This window comes from Papio anubis, chromosome 5 (assembly GCF_008728515.1).
Source record: "Papio anubis isolate 15944 chromosome 5, Panubis1.0, whole genome shotgun sequence".
Taxonomy (NCBI): Eukaryota; Metazoa; Chordata; class Mammalia; order Primates; family Cercopithecidae; genus Papio; species Papio anubis.
The window spans coordinates 138,501,165-138,528,102 of record NC_044980.1 but is presented as its reverse complement, the minus strand read 5'-3'; the positions used below and the strand labels follow the sequence as shown (position 1 = coordinate 138,528,102).

The 26,938-nt window shown below is 39.2% G+C and overlaps 1 protein-coding gene across 9 annotated transcripts in view; it reads left to right on the top strand.

Moving 5' to 3' along the window:
• Positions 1 to 26,938, top strand: part of LOC101016189 (PRELI domain-containing protein 2) — a 214,035-nt gene that overhangs the window by 167,805 nt on the left and 19,292 nt on the right. For 7 of the 9 annotated variants that reach the window (XM_031666517.1, XM_017960009.3, XM_017960008.3 and 4 more), the window contains one exon: positions 4,465 to 4,570. The exons of 1 other annotated variant lie outside the window; for it this stretch is intronic. In XM_031666517.1, coding sequence (XP_031522377.1) covers positions 4,465 to 4,570 — 106 coding nt within the window. Of the gene's footprint in view, positions 1 to 4,464; positions 4,571 to 5,506; positions 9,573 to 26,938 lie in introns of those variants that run through there. One more of the 9 variants, XM_031666518.1, reaches the window with a different exon arrangement.

Below are 26,938 nucleotides of genomic sequence, written 5' to 3'. Positions count from 1 at the left end.
GTCCGTCTGTCCATTCATCCATCCATCCATCTTTTTTTTTAAATGAAGCTGAAATTAAACCATATGTTGTTGTGTAAACTGCTGTGTTTTGCACGGAACTTAAATGGAGATGAATTCTAGTGTGAGGGATTTAGGTTAGCTATTTGTAGTAAGAAGAGTGTCTGATGTGCTTTATCAATGAGTTACTGAGGGAAAGTGCAATATTTTCTTCTCTGGCAGTCTTAAAATATAATAGGATAAACTCTCATCTCATTGATGGCAAGGGCATGACCCTGTTTTACTGCCCTGTTATTCTCTGATATGTGGACAAAACCCGAGAGTGCTTTTCTGAGGACTTCTCCCAAAAGTGGCAGAAAAGCAACATTGGTTAGAATATGATGTAAGAGACTTTTATTAATCTCTCACACCTACATTTGCCTTCAGGACTGGGGACTGAAGAGTTCATCTCTCCCAAGAGTGTGAGACTGCTCAACTTTTCATTTCTTAATATTAAAATCACTGTAAAATTCTATTCTGACTAATCCAGAATAAAGACGGAAACGATTAGTGTCACCAGGATACAGTTTTACATGAGCAAATCATTTTAAATAGGCTTAAATCTAAGAGGTGAAAACTGCTTAGATGGAAGGTATTTATGTCAGATTGGATGGGATAACTCCTGTGTGTGTGTGTGTGTGTGTGTGTGTGTGTGTGTGTGTGTAAGAGAAGGTGAGGAAAGGGAGAGGGGAGAGGGAGAGAGGAATTCTGAAGGCTTCCTTTTATTGTATGCATGATCTAAATGTAGAGGCTACTGCTATTAGCAAGGTCTAATTAAGAGGTTTTAATAACCATTTTGACCAAAATGACAGTTTGCTGGATCCAGCATTTTCTCAGATTTTTGTTTGTTTGTTTCAGTGCATGTGCTCACATATGCATGCATATAAACACATGCCAACTAGACATACAGGAGACGTGGCTCTCATTTCCTTTCCACAGAGATGTAAGGTTGGGAAGATGTTTTCTGTGTTGAATATTTTTGATTACAAAGAAATTGAATTAATTCATTTAACAAATGCTCATTGAACTCATTCAGTGTAAGCACTGTGGTGAAAATGGGGGATAGGGAATTGTCTAAAAGCATCAAGGACTGGCAATGAGTGTTTTAGTCAGTGGTGCAGGTGTGACTATTAATCTATACCTGATACTTAGTGTCCTCAGAAGAGACACCCCCTATACCTTCAGGGTAAAGCCTAAACTTCTCAGCCTGAGGCCATTTGCAATCTTGTCTTCAATGATCCTTTCAGTCTCATATCCTAATATCTCCCACACCCACCTTATGCTCCAGTCATTCCTGTGGGAAGAATTTATCAAGCCCCATACCATGTACTGGGCAGTTTTAGATAACTTGTGGCTCCTCAAACATCTCTCTTCCTTCATGCCTCCTTACCTGGGTCCTTGTGGTTTTCCTCTGATGGAATGCTTCACCTCCAAGTGCTGACACTCTCCCACTTTTCTATTTGTCTTTTCCACTAGCCAGTGAGATCCTGGAGGAGAGAGACCATCTCCTTCTCTGTGGGCCTCTAGCAGTCGGTATGGCACTTAGCATATAGTAGCCATGCAGTCAATGTGTTGAACAAATGAATGAATGAGGCAAAGTTAAATGTAATCCAAATCTCTAGTGGTGATGAGTTCCCTTAGCTTTTGTTTATTTAGGAAAGTCTTAATTTCTCTTTCTCTTTCATTTTTGAAGGATAGTTTTGCTGGATATAGTATTTTTGTCTTGTAGGTTTTTCTTTTTTTTTAATTTCAGTATTTTAAATATGGCATTCCATTCACTTCTGGCCTGCAAAGTTTCTGCCAAGGAATGTACTGAAAATCTTATAGGAGCTTAATGTGATGAGTTGTTTTTCTCTTACTGCTTTCAAGATTCTCCCTTTTTCTGTGACTTTTGACATTTGATTATAATGTGTCTTGGTGTGAGTCTTTTTATATATATATTGTATATATTTTATTTAAGTTCTAGAGTACATGTGCACAGTGTGCAGGTTTGATACATAGGTATACATGTGCCATGTTGGTTTGCTACACACATCAACTCATCATTTACGTTAGGTATTTCTCCTAATGCTATCCCTCCCCCAGGCCCCCACCCCGTGACAGGCCCTGGTGTGTGATGTTCCCCACCCTGTGTCCAAGTGATCTCATTGTTCAGTTCCCATCTATGAGTGAGAACATGCGGTGTTTGGTTTTCTGTCCTTATGATGGTTTGTTGAGAATGATGGTTTCCAGATTCATCCATGTCCCTGCAAAGGACATGAATGCATCCTTTTTTTACGGCTGCATAGTATTTGATGGTGTATATGTGCCACATTTTCTTAATCCAGTCTATCATTAATGAACATTTGGGTTGGTTCCAAGTCTTTGCTTTTGTGAATAGTGCCGCAACAAACATACATGTGCATGTGTCTTTATAGTAGCATGATTTATAATCCTTTGGGTATATACCCAGTAAATGGAATTGCTGGGTCAAATGGTAATTCTAGTTCTAGATCCTTGAGGAATTGCCACACTGTCTGCCACAATGGTTGAACTAATTTGCACAGGTGTGAGTCTTCTTGAATTTATCCTAGTTGAAGTTTATTGAGCTTTTTCAATTTGTATGCCAATTTCCTCCCTCAAATTTAGGGAATTTTCAGCCATGATTTCTTCAAATAGGCACTCTGTTTCTTTCTCACTCTCTTCTCATTCTGAGATTCCCATAATGTGGATAATGATCTGTTTGATGCTGTCTTGTAAGTCCCTTAGGCTCTCTTGACTTTTCTTTATTCTTTTTATTTATTTTTTGGTCCATGACTCAATAATTTCAAATGACTTATCTTTAAGTTTGCTGATTCTTTCTTCTGCTTGATCATGTTTGCTATTGAATGAGCTCCTCTAGTGAATTGTTTTTTAGTTCCATTATTCTTCAAATCTGGAATTTCTCCTTGGTTCTCATTTTTCTCATAGTTTCTCTTTGTTGATAGTCTTATTTTGTTTTTGCATTTTATTTTTTCTTAATTCCTTTAGTTGTCTATTTTAGTTCATGGAGAATTTTAAGATGCTTATTTCAAGTTCTTTGTGAGGTAATTCATAGATCTCTGTTTCTTTAGGGTTGGTTTCTAGAGATTTATTTTGTTTCTTTGATTGGGCCATGTTTACTTGTTTCTTTGCATGCATTGTGATCTTTTGTTGAGGTTCGGGTATATAAAAAAACAACCACTTCTCCCAGTCTTATGGACTGGCTTCATATAGGAAAGACCTTTACTGATGAACCCAGCTTGAGATTCTGGGGGCCTCTCAAACCTTTTTGGGGGATGCAGCTTCTCTGGGCTTGTGGGTAATTTCCCAGTCAGAGAAGACTGCCCCTGTTCTCAAGAGCCAATGATCTTTTGTTACCCTTGGTGTCTGTCTGAGGTACTGCAGGCTCTCTAGTGTAACAAGCCACCATTGTGGCTTTTGAAAGTATATTGCTATTTCCTTTAGCACTCTGAGTCATGCCCCTATTAAAGACAGAATGTTGGATGCACAGTTAGCACTTTTCTATCCCTTCTGAGGGAGAAGCCAGAAGCTGGGAGTTTTTTCTTGATTGTGTTACACTATGCTGGGTGGGAGGGAGCTATCATAGGTAAAAGCAACAAAGTTTCTTATCTGCTTGGATGTGGCTTTTCTTGGTTTTGCACTCACCTGGGGTGCTGCTAATTCTTGAGGGAGTTCTCATAAAGGCAGTTTGGTTTGTACATTGTTCTTAAGTCATTATCTCTGGGGGTAATGAGGGCTTGGGACTTCCTATTCAGCCATCTTACTACTATCACTCTTAAGTGTAATCTAGATCCCTGTTTTATGACATGAAGATAATTAATATTGATATAATTTTGGTAATTAAAATTGGTAGAGATGGTGACATATCTCTTCTGTCTCACCCCCTTCTCCAATCGAGGTTTGAAAACGTCATTCCAGGTTTCCGGTTTTCTAATCTTGTCTCTATCTGACTCTATTTAGTAATAGTAGCTAACATTTAATAAATACTTATGTGTCAGGAACTCTTCGTATTCCTGTGATGTGTGATAACTCATTTACTTGCCACAGTAGTTGTAAAAGAAAGATACTATGGTCGTTCCCATTTTACATGTGAGGAAACCAAGTTATAGAGAGTCGAAATAATTTACCTAAGGTCATATCATTGATAATTACCTCAGACTCAATTTTAAAAAGAGATTTTGCAGCATGAAATGAATATTCTTTAATTTGAATAAGACTGTTGTTAATATTATATAAACTATAAATTACTTTTAACAAAATCTTCTAACAGGCAGTTATTGAATTATTATGGATATTATTTTGTATTGATTATAAGTGGTAATTATACAGCTAGAAATGTCTGTTGTTTACATATCCAAGCATAGAATGACATCCAAGATGTGTTTTTTGTTTTTTGTTTTTTTGCAGGACAGAGTTCATTCAGAGAGGCAGGATTTCAATCACAGGAGCTGGATTTCTCAACTGCATTTTAGAAACTTTTGCCAGCACATTCTTAAGACAGGGAGCCCAGAAGGTAACTTTATTTCTGCTTTGAACCAACATTAATTTTAAAAAACAATAGGAGTTCCAATAGGGTTATTGAATAAGACTCATGAACAGACATAATGAGAAAAACATATAGTTAATAAACAAATATATGCAAAAATAATTACCCTCAAAATTATTATATAAATTCAAATCAAAGTAAAACTAAAGTGCCATTTATGGCTCATTAAATTAAAAATATGCCAATGAAGAGTATGTGAAAATTTGGAGCATACTTATAATCTAATTAAAAGAAATAATCAGAATGAATAATAATGTATAGTATGATGACAACTATTTAATAAAGATAATGATAGTTAATATTTATTGGGCACTTACTATGTACTACTGACTGCTAAAAGAATTGGTATTTATTAACTCATTTAATCCTCACAAACCTTTGCAGAAGCTATTACTGTTGTCTTAATATTATGGTTGAGGAAAATACAGAGACCCCAATTGTCCATTCTTGTAGTTTTCAAACTCTATTCTCAAGAGAGCTTAGGCTTCCATGAAAGTGATTCAGAAGTCATGTTGGAGTTCTAAGGTCCTGTGTGCTCTATTTTAAGTAGAACTGTTCCATTTTAATCTGTCCTCTATGATATTCCATATGACATTTATATCTCCTATTTTCTTGCCTTAATAGCATTATTTTTAAAACTTGATGTCAAAACCCATTGCTTATGCATCTTTATATGCTTATTGCAGTGCTCAGTATAGAGCAGTTGCTCCAAAGTGTTTTATTATTGTTATTAATTGCAATGATAATGATACTCACTTATTTCCAGATTTTACTCAGGACTTTTGTATAAGTTACCTCATTTTGTTTTGTGGGATAGAATTAACCGCTGGTGTAAAGAACCATTGTTATGACCCTCAGAGACTTCCTGGTAATGGACCCTTGTTTTCATTTTTGCATGTCTAGGTTCAAGAATGAACCTGTACTAGGAGGTGTTCATTTGGGAGACTGAGGGCGGTGAATGAACATTCAGTACTGTTCTGTACACCATAGACATACTGTCGTGATTGATGATGTGTTCTTGCTCCAGTTTGCGGTGGTTCCTGGCGCATATTCAGACTGGTCCAGCCTCTTTAAACCTGAACTTGAAGGGAGTAGTTGAACTTCCAGAAGATGTTATGTCACCTTCACTCACTCAGACATTATTGCACATTTTCCTGTTATATTGCAATTTATGCATTTGTAAAAACTCCCATGTTCTGCAGCATTGCACTCTAAAAATAGTGGAACTGATGAGAAAAGTAATTTCATTGCCGTGTTTCTTACCGAGTTGACTTCTTGTGCATCCTTTAAGCTCTGTATGATAATAATAGTAATAATAAATTGAATTTTTTAAATAATACAGATATATTAACTAGAAGAATGGGATTTTTTTGAGGGGGAGGGATAACATTTAGCTGATGTAGGGTTCAAAGTTCATGTTCCCTATCATCAAATTGATTGCAAATGTTCATTTATAAAAACCATTCTTGTAGGCCATATAAAAACAGGTGGTGGGCTGGATTTCGCTTGTAGGGTATAGCTAACCCCTACTTCAGATAAATATTATTTCATTAACTGAAGTGGGTCTGTATCTGACGCATCAATTAATCTGATGAACCTAATAATGACTTTTAATTGCACAGTGGTTATGTACATTCTGATCCTCTGAGACACATAGAGTGAAATTTTTTTCCCATTTTATTAATGAGAAATGCCTTGAAAGATAAGCATACCTGATATGTGGTAACTGCTTTCCCTGCTTCCTTCCTCTTACAAATATGTATTGAGCACCTGCTTTGCACTAGGCACTGTGCTAAGTGTGGGCTAAATGTGTTTCTTCAAGGTCACAGAACTAGCAAAGGGTGGAGTCTGGACTCAAATCCCCATCTTTTGTCAAGAAGAGTTCCCTCTTGCCACTTTACTATACAGCCCTCAGATGAATGAGGTGAAATCCTTGCCTACCTAGCATCACAAACTTCACTTATACTTCTGCTCATTAGATGAATTTGTGTTGTGGTTACTCCCTTTGGATTTATTAAGTCTATTTGGTTGCAAGTAACAGAAACCACTTCAGGCTAGCTCATTCTAAGTGTACAAGGGTGGTGAGGCTGGCACGCTTCAGAAAGGTCTTTACTGGGAACTGAACACTGCCAGGAACCCAAGTGGTATTCCTTCTTCAGCTCTTGTCTGTAAGACTATGTGTCTGTTTTATTCCACTCTTTTTGTGTAGTCTGGTTTTCTCTGCTCCCCAGGCTATATAATGGGACATGGGCCTCCACTGTCAATCATACATATTATATATTGATAGAATTCTCACTAATAATAAAATAGCTTATTTTTTTTCTTTATTAATTCTTTGGGAAGGACTCTCATTGGCCTCCCATAGCTCAGGCACCACCAGGAAGATGGAAGTCAGATTGTCCAGTTATGGCTCATCCTCTGCCACGACCACATGGACTAGGGTTAGGGGGGACACTTCTCAGGGGAAGGGGTTGTGGGGTGGATATATACTCCCCAACATTTCTAGCATGATCCCACATTTGATTCTATGTTCCTTGATGGCAGAGAGGTGGTTTTATTCACCTTAATTCTTATTCCCTCCTCCCAACCTGTAGTGTCTTGAACAGAATTCCATCCATTTGTGTGGGAATGAGTAGAAAGGAAATGACCAGGGAGGTTCACAGTTGGTTTCTGATGAATATTATCTGGAAATAATTAGGTGACTTCAACTTCTTAAAGTGATTCCTTTTTATTCTCATTTGTTATGCTCAGAAGTAAGAATATACTTTTCCTGCTAGCTTTTGCCTTTTCTGACTTACTTTTTCTTTTTGAAGAGCCCACATTTAATTAGCTTTTTGATTTTAGGAGCCATTTATGCTTAAGTGTCTTTTTTCTTTTATCCAAGTGGTCATGTTTTCCAGTATCAGCCTGACTTCCTGATAAACCCTCACAGCTGAGCCTGCATAAATGGTTTCTGTGGAAGTCACTGTAAGAGTGTTTTAGATGACTTTATTTTCACTTTAGGACTTATCCCTGAGTCTGTTGAGTAGTGGTAATGATGGGATCTAATATCTATTTTTTTCCAGAAAAATCAAAACTAGGTACTCACAAACTTTATATTTTTATGTTTGTAAATTAAAAGCTGGCTTTAGCTATGGATCCCCAAGCTGAGGTCATATGTATTCTGTGCTTCTGAGGACTGGCTCAATTGCTTTTTTCTCCCTTCACCACTCTTAAAGGGAGGTAACGTGGAATTTGGAAGCCTTTGTGTCACAAATGCTGACTTTTCACACACCTGTCAGACCCCTACTTCCTCCTGGAGTGGAAATCTGTGGGCAGGAGAACTGGAATTTCCCTTTGGCAGTCAAGTTGACAGATGTATCCTTGAAACAGAAGTGGTTCTGAACTTACAGCCCTCTGGACTTGCTCTCCTCACCTTTGTGACCCAGCACAAATCACTCTGGCCCTCCCTATTGTCAGCTTAATTATCTGCAAAATGGGGATTTTAATGTGTTCCCACAGATACATGTGAAACTAAGTTTGATAGCTTTCTGTAAGTTGGTAAACACAGGACAAATATACAAAATATATTTTAGTTTTCAAGAATTAAAACTCACTACCACATACTTCTTTAACGTATTTTCTTTTTATGGTTATATATTTTTTATCCCCCTCAAATTCATGTAAACACATATAGGCTAGACAACTAGATTTTAAGTTTAACTCTACCAGCACTTTTTGAGTGTCACCTATGTGCCAGGCATTGGGTAGAATGCTGGAGACACAAGTAAGAATTAAGACGTAATTCATAAGATAGAGATTGTGCCTTAAGCAGCTTTACTTCTGGGACATCTAGCTCAGGGCAGAAAGCAGGACAGACAATGAATAAACATCTGCTGATGCAGAAAATTTATCGAGCCTTGCTTGGTGTTCAGTGCCAGCACTGTGATCACTGCTGAGAAGCATATTAAAATAACAGCTAGTGCTTATAAGAGCTTAGTAGATGCCAAGCACTGTCCTTGGCATGCATTACCTTATCTGATTTTCTGGACAACATAATGAGATAGGAATTGTTATTGTCATTTTATGCATAGGGAAACTGAGGTCCCAAATGGCAAAGCAGTTTTCTCAAGGTCACAGGATTAGTAAGTGGTGAACCTGAGATTTGAACCCAAGCCTGTCTGACCCCAGAGTGCTCTTGATCTCTGCAGCACAGAGCTGCATCCATGATCAATGCACTTAAGCTACCTGCGTGGGGCAAGCTTTGTGTTCTTGATATAACCAGAGTGAGGCGATGTGATGCACAGTAACGACGGAGGAATGCAAGCGTAGGGAGCTCAGTTACAAGAGAGGAACTTGGAATGGGCCAGAGGAATGGGGCCATGCTACTTGAAACGGCCTTTGAGGGGCAAGTGAATGTCTTCCCTTCTGTTCGGAGGCCCCAGCATCTGTCATTTACACTGCAGCTGGCCTGAACTCCATGCAGCTCAACACTCTCAACAGTGCCATGCAGGTTGAGAGTATGTTAGCTGACGTTTCTCCCATTTTTATTGTAATGACATATCCTCTTTTCTGCTTTTCTATGTACTGCAGATTTATGAAAATATTTTTGTATTAAAAAATAGTGTTAAAAGTTTGTTTTTCATTGTGGCAAAATATACATAGCAAAAAATTTACCATTTTAACAATTTTTAAGTGTACAGTTCAGTGGCATTAAGTACATTCACATGTACTTAATGTGATGGTGATGCAGCCGTCACCATCATCTGTCTCCAGAACTTTGTTCCTCTTCCCAAACAGGAGCTCCTTAGCTGTTAAACAATCACTTCCCATCCCATTCACCTCCTAGCCCCTGACAACCACCATTCTACTTTTTGTCTCTATGAACTTGGCTAGTTTAGTTATGTCATATAAGTGGACTAATACAGTATTTGTCTTTTTGTGACTGGTGTTATTTTACTTAGCATATGTTTTCAACGTTCATCTGTATTGTAGCATGTGTCAGAATTACCTTTCTTTTTAAGGCTAATATTTCATTGTTTGTATATATCATATTTTGTTTGTCTAGTCATCTGATATGGTTTGGCTATATGTTCCCACCCAAATCTTACCTTGAATTGTAATAATCCCCACGTGTCAAGCACGGGGACCAGGTGGAGATAACTGAATCATGGGGGCTGTTTCCCCCATACTGTTCTCATGGTGGTGAATAAGTCTCGTGAGATCTGATGGTTTTATAAATGGGAGTCCCCCTTCACAAGCTCTCTTGCCCGTCGCCATGTAAGACATGACTTGCTCCTCATTCACCTTCTGCCATGATTTTGAGGCCTCCCTAGCCATGTGGAACTGTGAGTCAATTAAACCTCTTTTCTTTATAAACTACCCAGTCTCAGGTATGTCTTTATTAGCAGTGTGAAAACAGACATAATCCATTGGTGGATTCTTGGGTTGCTTCTGCCTTTTGGCTATTGTGAATAATACTACTATAAACATGGGTGTATAATGTCCCTGCTTTCAATTCTTTTGGGTATATATATATATATAGACCCAGAAGTGAAATTGCTGGATTAATTATATGTTTAATATTTTGAGGACCAATTTAAAGGTTTTAAAAATTTTTAAGTTAATTTTTTGTTTTTAATTGACAAATTATAATTGTATAGATTTATGGGATACAGTGTGGCATTTTGAGATACACACACACACACACACACACACACACACACAATGTGGAATGATTAATTCAAGCTTACTAAAATATCCATCACCTCACATATTTAACATTTTTTGTGGTGAGATCATTTGGAGTTTACTCTTAGCAATTTTGAAATTTACAATATATGCTTATTAACTGTAGTCAACATGCTATACAATAGATCTCAAAAACTTATTCCTCCTGTCTAACTGAAACTTTATGCCTTTTGGCCAACATCTCCTCATTCTCTCTCACCTCCCCCAGCCTCTGATAACCACCATTCTACTCTCTACTTATATGAGTTTAACTTTTTTAGATTTTACATATGAGGTATTTGTCCTTCTGTGCCTTATTTCACTTAACATAATATTCTCCAGGTTTATCCATGTTGTCACAAATGACAGAACTTGCTTCTTTTTAAGGCTGACTAGTACTCCACTGTGTACATATACTACATTTTCTTTGTGCATTCATCCATTGTTGAACACTTAGGTTGATTCCATATCTTGGCTATTGTGACTAATGCTGCAGTGAACATGAGGTGCAGCTGTCTCTTTGACATACTGATTCCAAATTCTTTGGATAAATACCCAGAAGGGGGATTGCTGGATCATATGGTAGTTCTATTTTGTGTTTTTTGAGGAACTTTCATATAGTTTTCCATAATGGGTAATTTACATTTCCACCAACAGTGTACAAGGGCATCCTTTTCTCTGATTCTTGCCAACACTTTTTATCTTTTATCTTTTTTATATCAGCCATTGTAACAAGTATGAGGTGATATCTGATTTTGGTTTTAATTTACATTTCTCTAATGATTGGCGCTGTTGAGCATTCTTTTTTTCATATACCTGTTGGCCATCTGTATGTTTTCTTGTGGGAAATAACTATCTGGTTCTTTGCCCATTTTTTAATTGGATTATTTATTTCCTTGCTATTGAGTTGTTTGAATCCCTTGTATATTTTGGATATTAACCCCTTATCAGATGTATGATTTGTAGATATTTTCTTCCAATTTTCAGGTTGTCTCTTCACTCCATTAATTGTTTCCTTTGCTGTGCATAAGCTATTTAGTTTGATGCAATCTTATTTGTCTGTTTTTGCTTTTGTTCCCTGTGCTTTTGGGGTCAAATCCAAAAAATCGTTGCCTACACCAATGTCATTGATTTTTTTCCCTTCTAGTAATTATATAGTTTCAGTTCTTATGTTTAAGTCTTTAGTTCATTTGAGTTGATTTTTGTATATGGTGTGAGATACAGGTCCAATTTTATTATTCTATGTGGATATTCAGTTTTCCCAGCACCATTTATTGAAGAGACTGTTTCTTTCCCATTGTGCATTCTTGGCATCTTCCCTGAAAATCAATTGACTGTAAATGCTCTGGTTCATTTCTGGGCTCTCTAGTCTGTTCCATTATTCAATGTGTCTGTTTTTATGCCAGTATTGTGCTGTTTTGATTACTATAGGTTTGTAATGTATTTTGAAATGAGGTAGTGTGATGCTTCCAGCTTTGTTCTTTTTACTCAAGATTACTTTGGTTATTTGAGGTCTTTTTTGGTTCCATGTGAATTTTAGAATTGTTTATTCTATTTTTTGTGGAAAATGTTGTTGGAATATTCATAGAGATTGCATTGAATCTGTAGATTGCTTTGGGTATTATGGATAAGTTAACAATATTAATTATTTCAAGATGTGATCATGGGGTATCTTTCCATTTATTTGTGCCTTTAGTTTTGTCCGTGTTTTATGCTTTTCAGTGTAGAGATCTTTTACCACCTTGGTTCAATTTATTCCTAAGTATTTCTTTGGTAACTACTATAAATGAGATTGATTTTTAAATTTTTTTCAGAGAGTCTTTGTTAGTGTATAGAAATGATACTGACTTTTGTATGTTGATTTTTGTATCCTGCAACTTAACTGAATTGATTTATCAGTTCCATTTTTGGTGGAGTCTCTATGGAGATATATATATATATATATATATATATATAATCATGTTGTCAGCAAACAGAGATGGTTTTACTTCCTCCTTTCTACGTGGATGCCTTTTATTTCTTTCTCTTGCCTAATTGCTCTAGCAAAACTCCCAGTATTATATTGAATAGAAGTGGCGAGAGTAGACCACTTCTTTTGAGATAGTTGTCTATCTGTGTGCGTGACAGCAATGGGGTATACCATGTCTGTGAATTTTTCTCAATTCTATACAGAAGAATGAATATATGCTGTCAGCCAGTGAGCACTGGTGGGTGTGCCATACAGTGTGTTCCTCAATCTGAGAGGCATTCACTCATCTCTTGACTGTGCCATAGTCTCTCTCAGCCTTGATTTCATGTGCTGGTGGATAATTTTGACCCATGGTGGCCAATAGAAGATAGTATATTGGAAGTGCCAAAAACATTCTGAAGACAAGTATTTGCTTATCTCAAGTCATGCTAAAATATGTAGTTATCTTTTAATATGCCTTGAGATAAGTAAGTACATTCAGAAAGCAGATCAAAAAGATAAAGTTCTGAAGGAAAATAGTGGTTGGTAGAAATCTGGGACACATGAAAGGCTTCATACACATTTCTACAGCTTTGGGAGATGGCCCAACCACTGTATGAAGCAGAGCTGGAAGATAACCAGGCCAGAGTCAAGTCATGATCTCAGACCTCAGGGACCCAAAGAGAAGGAAACAGAGACATCACTGATGCTCTGCAGGTGCTCACCAGTTTAGGAGGGCTTTCCTTAGGTCAGTGTTTCTCAACCCTTTTTTCATTATCAACCCCTTCAGGAGCCATTTTAGACAATTTCCGCCTAATTACTCTTTTCACCATGAAATTTTAAGACCATAGATATACTGATTATTTGTTCATGCACTATATTATGTTCAATTTATACATAAAAAGTGAAGATAGCTGGGTGTGACGGCTTGTGCCTAGAATCCCAGCACTTTGGGAGGCTGAGGTGGGAGGATCACTCGAGCTCAGGAGTTAGAGACCAGCATAGGCAACATAGGGAGATCTCATCTCTACAGAAAACCAAAACAATTGGCTGGACATGGTGGTGTGTGCCTATAATCCAGGCTGCTCTGGAGGCTGAGGTGAGAAGATTGCTTGAGCCAGGAGGTAAAGGCTGCAGTGAACTGTGATGGCACCACTGCACTTCAGCCTGGGTGACAGTGAGACCTTATGTCAAAAAACAAACAACAAAAAAAGTAGCCTCTTTTCAGTATTGCCCTACTGAGACAGTGTGGCATTTACTATTTTGGGCATACTATTTAGGGAGCTTTCATCTCTACCCCTCTAAATTGAAGTGATAAAATTGCTAGCTCCCCACTCCCAAAAGATCTCAAACCAAAAATTTCCAAACGCAAATCAAAAGAACGTTTTGGTGAACCCCCACATATTTGCTTACAATTTCCACATTTTGCTTCTCTGGGGAGGCTTAGGAGATAACATGGGTGATAAAAGTCTTGTTATGCAAGCATTCTTTTTTTAGCCCAGTTTGTCTGAATCTTTAGAGAGTACTACAAGTGCTGTGGAAATGCAGAGCTCTCTTTATGCAATCGCATAGACGTGGTTTTTTTTTTTTTTTTTTTTTTTTTGAGTTTGTGAAATACATTTTCAATGTGTGATGAAATAATTTGTTATTTCAGCCACTCTCCTGGCAAGGCCCCTTATTAGTTCCATCATTATTCTTATTGTGTTGATCAGGAGGCTGAAGCAGAGAAAAATTGAATTCAACAGTGTGTGAAATATTTGTCACTGAAACAATGCGGGCAAGTCAAACAATTTGAACATCGCTTTGAGGAAGGTCTGGCCTAGACATGCTACAGCTAAAGAAATCAGAATATGCTGTTTCCTTGGGGTATATGTTTGTTGTTTTAGCCTTATAGAAATCCATTTTAGTAGTGGGAGATAATTTCCTGGGACTCAAGAAAAAAGTGGAGATACTGTAGTTCAAGTAAGGCATTTGAAAAACCTTGAGACATTTGGTGGCATTATTTTCGTAAACTAACTGTATGAGTTATTTATTGCTGTATAGCAAATTGCCCCAACTTTGCAGCTTGAAACAACACATATGTATTACCTCTGTTTCTGTAGATTAGGAGTCTAGGCACAGTTTAGTTGGATCTGTTTCAGGGTTTCACAAGGATGTAATCAAGGTTTTAGCTGGGGCTGCAAACTCATCTGAAGGCTCAATGGGGAAGCTTCATCTCCAAACTCACATGGTTGCTGGTAGGATTCAGTGGGCCTCCCTTGGTTCCTTGCCACATGGGCCTCTGTATAGATGATCTCAGAATGTGGCAGTGTGTGTGACAGCAGGAGATTGCTACCAAGGTGAAATATCAAGTTTTTTATAAACTAATTGAAGTGACATCCTTTTATTTTCTGTATTCTGTTCATTAGAAGAAAGTCACAGCCCACACTAAAAAGAAGGAGATTACACAGGGGCATAAATACCAGGAGGCACAGGTCACTAGGAGCCACATCAGAAGCTGCCTGCCACACTGACCTTATCCAACGTGTATGCTGAGTTGTAGGCAGAAGTGTTAAGTTCTTTTTGATACATACTGGGTATTGATGATAATGAGAGGTTGCTGAGGGTCAACTGCATCCCTGAAACCTCATTAACAGTTTATGGAAATTTCTGTGACACATATATTGTGACATTTATTAGTCATTTATTTATAAGTAGGCACAAAATAGTTTACCTGTTCTGTAAGTTTGATTAAGTCTTCATCCTTTTGGGTGCTCTGACCATGAATTGCATGAACAGCTCCCTGAAGGCAGAGCAGACAATATTCCAAAGGCAGGATTCAGCTATTTTATAGAGAGCATCAGGTAACCAGAATCTTCTGATACAGTAGCTGGCCCTGGGACCATGTAGGCATAAACTGTGGGTGCCATCCCTAAAGTTGGAGGGTGAAGGGCTTGCTGGATAGAGACTTAGACCCTGATGGCACAAGGATGGGTGCGCGTTTAGAATTTTGAGCTAATCCACATATCTTAAGTTCCATTTATTGAGTTAATGACAGTCCGTTTCTAATATCCATTATGCTAGTTAACAAGCCATTACTTTTACCAGTGCAAATTTGCAATTTTAACATTCCTTGTGCTAATAATCAAAGCCTTTGGTGTCTGACTGAAGTTTCTGGAGCGTGAGCTTGCTGATTAAAATGCCCACAGACAACCTCTGGCATGTGAGGCCTGCATGAGGGCATCTGGCTGTACCTAGTGTATAACTTGAACTAACACTCATGCTATCTTAGTATACCTCATGTGCTGAAGTATTTTAAAGCAAATTATAGACATCTTAACAATCATATACCAAATATCAACTTCTGAACTAAAAGCATAGTATGCTGTGCCTTTAGAAAGATTGTTGAGTGTGAAACAAAGTTTTGTCTGTGTGTTTAACATAGGGATTGAGTATGAAACTTTAGAGGAAAGCTTCTTGGCCATTGATCAGGCTTTCTCACATTCCACAAGCCACACTTTTCTCTCTGACCCTTAACTTTCTCTCTCTAGAATGAAGTGATCATAAACCCTATTTTACGGGATTTTTAAAGGATGAAGTAAGGTTACATATGTGAAACATGCCTGGCACATAGTAAAACCTCAATCATTGTTAGCTTTAAGAGACGTTCTCTGCTAGGAACTATATTTTTATAGATAATACCTTTTAAATACAAACGTTTTAGATATACAGTGGTACAGGGCAAGTTTATGGTGTTTCTCTTAAAAATGATATATTTTTATCATTTTCTTGAATTATAAAAGTATTAAATATTCATTATCAATTTTTAATTAAAGTGCAATTAAGATAAAATCATTCATAATTCTAATACTCAGTGTGTTCACAGTTAACATTTTGATGTAGATCTTTTTATATGTCTGTTCATGTTTGCATATGTATGTATATGCATTTGTTTTTTAAAACCAAAGTTGGGATTATTTAGCCCAACTATTTCATTTGTGGACATATTATAAACATTTTTTCTGTGTCATTACATATTCTTTGAATACATGATTTTTGATGCCAGCATAATATTCCATCGGCATAATAGCTGTTGTTGGTTTCTATTTTTCTTCACTATTATGAGTAATATTGGAATACATTTTTGAATATAAATGCTGTATAAATGTTTGTGCACATTTCTTGTTGCTTTCTGAGCTAAGACCTTTCATGCTTATTGCCAGATTTTCTCCCAAGAGAATTCTGCAAATTTGGCGCTGGGTATCATCCATATTCTTGCTGTATAACTTGAATGAAGGACTTCTTAGAACTTTCATTTATCATTAAGAAATTAGGCTAATCTCACTTCATAAAATTGTTGAGAAGAAAACAAAATTGTAAGGTCTTGTCTTCTGATATCTACTTTGAAGGCTACTGAAAGTTAATGATTCTACCATTAACTAGTTGTTTGATCTTTGTTTCCCTCCATTAATTTTTTTCTTTCGTTTCCTTTTCTTTCCTTTCCTTTCTTTTCCTTTCCTTTCCTTTCCTTTCCTTTCCTTTCCTTTCCTTTCCTTTCCTTTCCTTTCCTTTCCTTTCCTTTCCTTTCCTTTCCTTTCCTTTCCTTTTCCTTTTCCTTTTCCTTTTCTTTTTCTTTTGTTTTCCTTTTCTTTTCCTTTTCTTTTTCTTTTTCTTTTTTTTTCCTTGTTCTTTTTTAGCTCACCACAACCTCCGCCTTTCAGGTTCAAACAATTCTTGTGCCTCAGCCTCCCAAGTAACTGAGACTACAGGCATGTACCACCATGCCTGGCTAATTTTTTTGTGTTTTTAGTAAAGACCAGGTTTTGCCATATTGGCCAGGCAGGTCTCGGACCTATGGCCTCAAGTGATCTGCCCACCTCGGCCTCCCAAAATGCTGGGATTACAGGTGTGAGCCACCATGCCCCAGCCCCGCTCCAAGCCTTTCATACATCCTACCTTGGACCAATTGCTCTGAGGTGCTCAAATCTTTATCTGTGAACTTACTGTTCAGGGTAAGTTACATACAAGGGTAGTCGTAACTCTGAAAAACAGTGGACATTTCAAAATTCAATAATTCTGAGATAGAGGAAAAGAGCAAATAAAACTGTCATTGGAAAGAATAAGGAGAAGTCACCAGTGTGATAGAAGAACAGGGTGTGATAGTATACTGACTGTATATTGGAGACTTGCATTTCCTGCTTGTTCATGTGAATCCTTTCAAGATTCTTTGTTACTTGACCCACATGAAAAAACTGATGAAATGTTTTTTTCCCTGTTCCAGAGGGTTTATTTCCCAGTTCAAATTTACCTCTGTTGATACTTTTTAATCCCACCCTTGAGTGCTCAGATAGATTGATTTAGTTGATATTTATTCATTAGCTGTCCTGAGAATATTACCAAGAATTCTGATTTTTAACAGTTTATTTCTAGACCAGGTAAATCATAGTAGCTGCTGTCTTCTTACACATCTCCCTCCCCATCAGCCCTGCTACTACTGTTACCTCTAGAGTTTTCGTCTGATGAAACATAGCTTTTGCAGGGAAAACAGCTTCATGGAAATGAGTATTCTGTGAATGATACAGTTTTTTGTTCCTTCTGCTGAGTTTAAATCAATGCCTTTACCTTGACTGTGAAACCTGGGAATCCAAAATCCCTTGATGGCTCATTTGAATTCATCCTCGTTGTAATAGACTTTGCTCAGTGGTAAAGCTTTTGGGAATTCCTGGTTGATTTACCAGCTGAAATTCTGGGACGTTACCTTCTATGAAACTAGATGAAATCTCAGAAGTCAAGCTCTTGCCTGAAATGACAGTAAGTGGTTTCCTGAGCTCCAGATGTGTTGGTGCATAGTGATGGGAGAAAGTGCCTCTCCACACAGTGTGGTGGGGAGCCTGTCAACCCAGCCAGGAGTCAGGAGACCTGGGCTCTGGCCCTGTCTTGGCGGCTCTCTAAGGGCTGTGTTGCTTGGACTACTTGCTCTGAGGTTCACTAACATTTTCCATAAAATCAGACTGAACTGGGTAGGTCATTTTCAATTAGGCCATTGTATGACTTAAAAAATTTTTTTTCTCTCCCTTCCTTCAATGTCTGACCAAGATTTTTCTGTCTCACAAGTAGTCTTTAAACCCTGCATCAAAATGCAGTAGTTTAAGCTAACTAGGGATCTAAGAGCATCAGAGGTAATTCATTTAGCAAGTTTATAGTCAAGGGTTGAGATGGCAATAAAATATTTAAAAATAAGAAATATAATTTTATAAAATGCTAATTAGCAGAAGGCATGGTAAGCATGTGGTAGGGTTGTTACAATTTCATTTTATAATTTGATTCACATAAATATGTTGGCTTATATTTAATCTATGCCTTCTATAAACACAGCCTTTGGAAACTTTGGGGAAGACCAGATATAAGAGTAGCTGTAATTATTGAGTGTTTACCATGAGCCAAGTGCTACACTGTTCTATGAACATTTAGTTTTCCCAGTTACCTTCTGGAAGAGAGACTGTGGTTACTCCCACTTTTCTGTTTTACAGATGAAGAAATACAGGCGCACAAAGGTTCAATTCCATGCACAAAGTCATCAGCCAGTAAGTGGCAGAGCTGGAATTTGAATCCAGGTGGTCTGACCTCAGAGCCCATCCTCTCAACTGCCATTTACTTTGATTCCCTCACAGGGAGGTCAGAGTCCCAAAAAGTTCAGGTGAAGGAGACAAGACAAATGCATGACTTGTCTCCATGAGCAGTGGGTGTACATATGACATTGAAGTAGATACTTGTTAGACTATAGGGAAAAATGTTCTCATCTTCAAAACACTTAATATGATACCTGCTTTCTTAGTGTTCCTCTACTCTCACACCCATTAGTTCCTCTAATGTCTCCAAAGAGATTTGGGAGCTGTGTTCTCTCTACTATTCTTCCAATATTGGTTGGGATTTCCAACCAATCTATTAGTTTTCTGAACCTGTTATCTCACTCGTTTGTGCTAAATTCAAAGACAAAGACAAAAACAATGAGAAAATAGGAATTTGTGGCCACTATAAATCTTCATGTACCTCGTATAAACCTAAGGTAGGCATAGAATTGAAAGCTGCAACAGCCCTGGTCAGGCTGCATTGAAATACCAAAACAAATTGTGTATTTGGGTGTGTGTGTATGTGTGTGTGTGTGTGTGTGTGTGTGTGTGTGTGTGTATAGCATATATATACATACATATATAAAATATAAATATAGGGGCTGCATCTGCACATTGTGTGGACTAAGTGCCTCTAGGAACACATCTGTTGTAAATCAAAGGCATCATTACTTACACCTTGGGCTTGGACTTTTCTAGGCTCTTTGTGTTAAATTAAACCTTTTAATTTGACCAAAAAGACCAGGAAAATGTCATTCAGACATATCAGCTGAGGGACTAATACAGAATTCTGGGTAGAGCTCCTTGAATTGTAAAGGTCATTTCATTTAAGGCTACATCTACTAGTTTAGCAACAGCTGTGTCCTTAAGCCCTGCAGCATGCTACTTCAATGCTCCTTGAGCTCTCTGAGGTATCCAGCTGTTCCCCTGGAGCCTTCTCCCTCCCTTTGTCTGTGGTGATTTCTCATCCCGCCTCCCCACTCTAAGATAGAATTTCATCCTCCCCGAAAGGCCCCTTTGGTTGTACCCACCCATAATGGGCAGCAGGCAGTGACCCAGGAAGGTGGTGGGGAGGAGGCTGCAGTGTCTGCCTGTTGTTAGGGAAAAAGGAAGCATTGTGTCTAGTGAAGCTGGGTTTGTTGGAGTGACGTTTCTTTGTCACTTTCAGTTTTTTTGAATTCCATTTGCTGTATGGGATTTGACTCCTTTTTCCTTGGCTAGCTTCTTTCCTTAGATTCCAGCTCACTGTCTCTGAATTTCCAAAGGAAAATGATGGCTTTTTGAAAGTTAAGTAACTCCTTTGCTTCGGCCTCCCAAAGTGCTGGGATTACGGGAGTGAGCCAGCATGCCCGGCCCCCATTGTTGTTTTAAGAGACGAAGTCTCACCATGTTGCCCAGGCTGGTCTCGAACTCCTGACCTCAGGTGATCCACCTGCTTCGGCCTCCCAGAGTGCTGGGATTACGGGAGTGAGCCAGCATGCCTGGCCCCCATTGTTGTCTTAAGAGACGAGGTCTCACCATGTTGCCAGGGCTGGTCTTGAACTCCTGACCTCAGGTGATCCACCTGCTTTGGCCTCCCAAAGTGCTGGGATCACAGGAGTGAGCCAGCACGCCCGGCCCCTGTTGTTGTTTTAAGAGATGAGGTCTCACCATGTTGCTCAGGCTGGTCTCGAACTCCTGACCTCAAGTGATCCACCTGCTTTGGCCTCCCAAAGTGCTGGGATTACGGGAGTGAGCCAGCACACCCGGCCCCCCATTGTTGTCTTAAGAGACGAGGTCTCACCATGTTGCCCAGGCTGGTCTCAAACTCCTGGGCTCAAGCTAGTTGTTATTAACATTACTTTAAAAGCAAAATACAAGATAGTTAAAAACAATAACTTATTTTTCCCATTATGACATTATAAACAAATGTTTAGTGGTTATGATGAGCCTGTCTTTGGAATCAACCCAATGTGGATTTAAATCGGAGTGCCCTGCCTCATAGAGTGTGGATGAACTTAACCTCTCTCTGGGTGAAATATGAATAATATTGTCTATCTTATGAGTATGACAGTGAAGGAGATATTATAAACAAGTACTTAAAATACTCTGGCACACAATAAATACTTTATAAATGATAACTGTTATCTTTTCATTTTGACCCACATTGGCATATTTCCTTCTAGTCTCATATGCAAATTTTAAACACAGTCATAATTAAACAGTGTTAGTACAATTTCATTTCTTGCTTTTTCAAGTAATATTTTGTAATAAATGCCGTTCACAGTAACTACATAAACTTGAAATTCATTTTAATAATTATATAATATTTCGTTAAATAGTTATATAATAATTTATATCACCCTTTAGTATTGAGCATTCAGGTTATTTTCACTTTTACCATTATAAATGACACCATGTGAAACAACTTTATATACATATAACCTTTCATATATTTGTACCATTACCTTAGAAAAGATTGCCTGAAGCACTCTTAACTGTATGTGACTACTTTCTTGATCCTTTGAATGTGTTTTTTTCTCTCTCTCACTGAAAGATAGGCTTCTGTTTAAGGCTTACCACTTTATCCTTAGTACCTAGCACATCATCAATGCTCAATAAATATTTCTTGAATTAATGGACAAATGAACATATTATAATATTATTTTCCAAAAGTGGTTAGGCTTTATGTTTTCATTCTATTATCTTTTAACAACACTCTTACAAGCAGAGGTGCTTTCTATATGACACAAGGGTAATCAGAAAGGTAACAGCAACAGGTAATATTTTTTGAGTATTTTCTATGCCCCGGGCATCAATCATCCTGAGTATGTTGCATGTATTACCTCATCCAATTTGCTTAGCATCCACCATACAATTCACTATGGTGAGTACTATTGTTACAGGATCTTTGGGGTATCACTTTTCTGGCTGGAAACCTGTGGCTGGTGACACCTTCGCCTGAGTTTTGCTTGGGCCTGCTGGGCTCATTCCACCCACTCGGCCTGGCAGGCTGTGCTCAGTTCACATTACTGCCCTGGCTTCCACGCCTCCAAGGGAGACTGTGAATCAGGCGTGGAACAGCGAGGGGTGTGTGAGCAGGCATGGAGTACAGCCACTAAGCAGTTGGACACACCAGCTGCTGCCATGGGGCAGGCAGTTCTAGGTGCTGGCATGGGTGCCAGTTCTCTGCAAAGCTGTGGCTGGGCCAGGCACAAGCAGCTTCCCCGGTTGGCACTGTTTATGTTATAACTGTTTAGCTTGGTGGGTACTGAGTTCTTGTTCTGTGATCAGGGAGAATGAGATACACAGACAAGTGGAGGGTGAATAAGTCAAAAAGGAGCTTTACTGAGTGATAGAACGGCTTAGAGGGAACTCACAGTGTGTAGCCCCTTTCCACAGCCAGGGTGTCCCATAGAGTGTTCAGTCCCTAGCAGAGTGGAGACCCTGGAATGGGAAGCTCCTCTCTGCAGGCAGATCGTCCAGTCGTCCCTGTAGCTCTCAGCAGAGAGGAGGCTCTGGAGTGGGTTGCTCCCCTCTGCAGCTGATACTCCTATTTCTACATCTCTCAGCAGAGAGGAGGCCCTGGAGTGAGTAGCTCTTCTCTATGGCTGGTTGTCCCAACATCTGCTCAGCTCTGATTGAGCCTGGGTCTTTTATGGGCCTCAGAGGGGAGAAAGTGTGCACTGGTTGGTCCATGGGTGGCCACAGGCAGGCCCAGAAAAGGCCCACAAATTCCCACTCTGGTGGAACTGGCAACCCCGCCCCCAGCCTTAAGACCCTCCCTGGCCTGAAGATGGGGCTTCGGGGACCTGCTCCCTTCCGTCCAGGAACCTGTCTGCCTCCTGCTGCCATTCGTGGTGTTCAGGTTCGGCCCTGATGTTGCTCTGAGATTGGAGCAGGTCCTGACAGCTGAGAGAAGCCAAGCAGCAGGGACAGGCACTTCCAAGCCTGCGAATGCGCGGGGGCCCTTCCCGCCTCCTGGCCCCTAAGAGTATAGGGATGCCTTGGTTTGCAGCACGCTTTGGGTGGTTGCAGCTGTGCCCATGGGGCAGAGTTTCTGCCTGCTCCGTGGAGCAGGAGGCCTGGGTCTGCAGCTGCAGTTTGGGCAGCTGTAGCTGCACCCAGACAGGTGGGGCTCCTGCTAGCTTCATGGAGCATGCAGCCCTGGCCGTGCCTCCCTGTTGCAGCCAGCAGTCATGGCAGTGGCGTGCCATTTGCAGCAGCTGCTGCCATCACTATCATTACCATTTATAGCTGAGGAGGCATAGAGAAGTGAGTTGACTTGCCCAACATCACACAGGTGGTGAGTGGTAGAATCCAGATTTAAACTAGACAGTGGGACTAAGACTGAGCACATAATTACTAGGCTGCATGACTTTAAGGTACTGAAAATTTCCTCTCATGCTAGGTGCCATGGCTCATGCATGCCTGTAATCCCACCTACTCAAGAGGCTGAGGTGGGAGGATTGCTTGAGCCCAGGAGTTCAAGGCTTCTGTGAGCTGTGATTGCACTGCTGCACTTCAGCCTGGGTGATAGAGTGTGAGACCCCATCTTTAAAACAAAAAAGGAAATTCCTCCTAATTTTACTTTTCCAGCAGCTCACTTCTTTACTTCATCCACTGTAACAAACTGTTTTCTCGAGAACCTGAATTTGTTGGCCAAATTCCATATAAGATGTGAATCAGAGCTGTCCCTCAGTCTTGGGAATTTTGCATCAGTCTCCAAACGAGAGCCAGAATTGCTTACAGCACTTGGTTTTTTAAAGCAATCCCACCCTTGCAGTTGACCAACTGAAGGATTTGTGAATTTTTTTAAAGTACAAGCCTTAATTTTTTTATTGAAAGGAAGAATTTTATTAGATTGTTTAACATTAAAGACCGATGGTAGATTTGGAACATCATCCACGTGGGAGATACTAATCCATGCAGGGATATCTCAACCAAATCATACAAAGAATATCCTAGGGATTAACCAAGAACACTCCCCACTTAGTTAGCAACTGAAATCGTAGAGCAACTTTTAAGACATATCAACATTATTACATCTATTTCTTCAGTGTCTCCTTCTCCTTACCAGTTTATTACAGGGTTTGGGAGCTTTAAAGAGCCTTTGTATATAAAGTAGTCCCTCTTACCTTTGGTGGATATGTTCCAAGACCCCCAGTGGATGCCTGAAACCGTGGATAGTACGAAACTCTACATACACTATGTACAAATTTCTTTTTCCTTCTTCACAGTTTCATGGATGGAAGACTTGTTCTTACCATAGATCTTAGCAACCTCAGCATATGATTTTTTAAATTTCTTCATTTGAGAACTTTCACCTTTTCACTTACAGGAAACACGTTGTGGCTTCTCTTCAACATATCTGAATTGCCAGCATCACTACTTGTGCACTTTGGGGCCCTTATGAAGTAAAATAAGGGTTACTTGAACACAGGCACAGTGATACTGCAACAGTTGATCTGATAGCTGAGAGGGCTACAGAGTGACTAATAGGCCAGTAGTGTCTACAGTGTGGATATGCTGGACAAAGAAATTATTCATATGCCAGGACAGAAGATTTCATCACACTTCTCAGAATGTCATGCACTTAAAAACTTATGGATTTTTTATTTCTGGAACCTTCCACTTAATATTTTCGGACCACAGTTGACTGTGGGTAACTGAAACTGTGGAAAACAAAACTACAGATAAGGGGTGACTATTTATAAGCACTGCAGACACTTTTTTTCTTTGCAAATAGTTGACTTAGAAACAGCAGATGGTTTATTTTTAGGCTATTATCTGCTTATAGAGATTTTATTTTTTAATCATTTAGTAGCTTTCCTGTATGTAGCTTTTTTTTCTGATTACTTTTTTTAATTTGTAGTGTTAAATGTGTGGAATTAAAACACAAATGTCACTTCCTAAACTTGCCATGGACTTGCTGTTCCTTCACTCCACAGGTAATGCAAAGGATGAGGAGTGAAGTCAAGCTATCATATTTATGTTGCTCTTGTTAATGACAGCACTCTGGCTAACCTTGTACTTCATTCACCCACTGCGGGTTTTGTCCCCAAGAAATGATGACCGTATTCAGTACGGAAAGGCTTTTAGTGGGAAGTGAAGGGCCCTCCATGTTGGCATTACACAATGGAATTCTAATAGGCAAATATTGTGTTAAAGCAGAAATGCTTCCCTGTGGAATGTTTCTCTTCTGGCTTCTCCAGAGTGCACGAGGGAGCTTCACTTAGTGTCAGCAGAAAACAAAATTCACTTGGATACATTGGGAGGTGCTTTTTTTCTTACGGTAATTTCAAGAACTCTATGTCCACTGCCTCTTCTATGTTAATAAAATTAAAACCACACAGATATAGATGGAAATGATTTTTCGATTGTAGGAAGGAATGTGCCTAAGCTGACATGTCATTTTTTTGGTAATTTGAGAAAACCCTATAAACACACCTTTTCAAGGAGATAGTATACAGAAGACTCAGAGTCACAAAAATCAGGATGTGAAGCTGGATTATACTACTTTTTGTTGTTGTTGTTGTTTGAGATGGAGTGTCATTCTGTTGCTCAGGCTGGAGTGCAGTGGCTTGATTTCGGCTCACTGCAACCTCCACCTCCCAGGTTCAAGTGATTCTCCAACCTCAGCCTCCTGACTAACTGGGGCCACAGGTGCACATCACCATGCCCGGCTAAGTGTATTTTTTGTGGAGATAGAGTTTCACCATGTTGGCCAGGCTAGTCTCAAACTCCTGACCTCAAGTGATGCACCCACCTCAGCCCCCAACATGCTGGGTTTATAGGCATCAGCCACTGCACCTGGCCTGATTTTGTCACTTATTAATTGAGTGTCTTTGGTTACCTTTTTTAACCTAACTGAACTCCATTTTTCTTATGTAACTGACTTGTAGGTGGGATGTGAGGGTGAAGGCATATAATGTACTCAGTGCAGACTCGTAGATAGAGGCCTTAGCCTGCTTGCTAATTAGTTCTTTCCCTGGAACTGGATTCTAGTTCTGTCTCTGATGACCACTATGACCTGAGGAAACCTGGTTTACCCTGCTGGGCCTAGTAGTGTGAAACAGAAGTGTTAGTGACTCTTAGAGGTGATGTGAAGGGCAAGGAAAATGTGAACAAGCGTGAGGTGAGCCCCTGCTGGTATTTCCTATAGGTCACCAGCCTCTAGCTGAATGTGGGGAGGTGCCGCACTGTGGGAGTCCCATTATAAGGGGCCCCTAGTCAGATAGAGTCCATACATAAATCAGTAGCTACTTTTTAGGACACAGGAAGAATGGGAGGTAATGGTTAACAAAAGTCTGTTGTGTACCAGTAGCTTTATATGTTGCCTCATTTAATCTTCAGGAGTGATCCTGCAGGGAAGCCTACTTACTCTCTTCCCTCCACCCATTTTCAGGCACAGAAACACATTCAGTGAGGTAAGTAAGCACTCATTGTGGAATGAGGTGGAGAAATCCAGATTTAAATCCTAGGTCTGCCACTTGCTAGCTACATGACTTGTTCAACAAGTCATTTACCTCTCTGAGGCTGAGTTTTCTTACCTGGAAATGGTGACAGCAGAACTGTCTTACCTCACAAGACTATTGAGACGGTTAAATGAGATAATGTAGGTAAAGTCTCAGCATACAGTAAGCCCATAATAAATTATCATTAGATTAAATATTGAGGTTTGGTGAGATCAGTTTTTGACTGAAATATGGCTTTGAAAAATTCTGTTTTGTTGAAAGGAAACACCTGAATTAAAGATATAGTAGACCAACCTTTTATGTAAAGAAGATCATTGACTTGCAGAAGTCACAGAATTGCATGAACCTGTGGGGAAGGAGAAGGGTAAAGATACAAGATAAAAGCAGAATTATCTGGGCAGCTTAGCATCAGTTGGATTCGTTTAGTCTGTTAAAGACAATTTGTTGATAAAATGTACAAGCATGCTGCTAACCACTTTACCTCAGAATAGGGAAGAAAAAGGGAAAATTATGACTGAGCTTAAGTCTGATGAACAGTGAAAAAATGGCTGATAAAAGGCAAATAATAGGAACCTTGTTGCTTTTTACTTTGGCACAGTTGAGAGTATAGGAG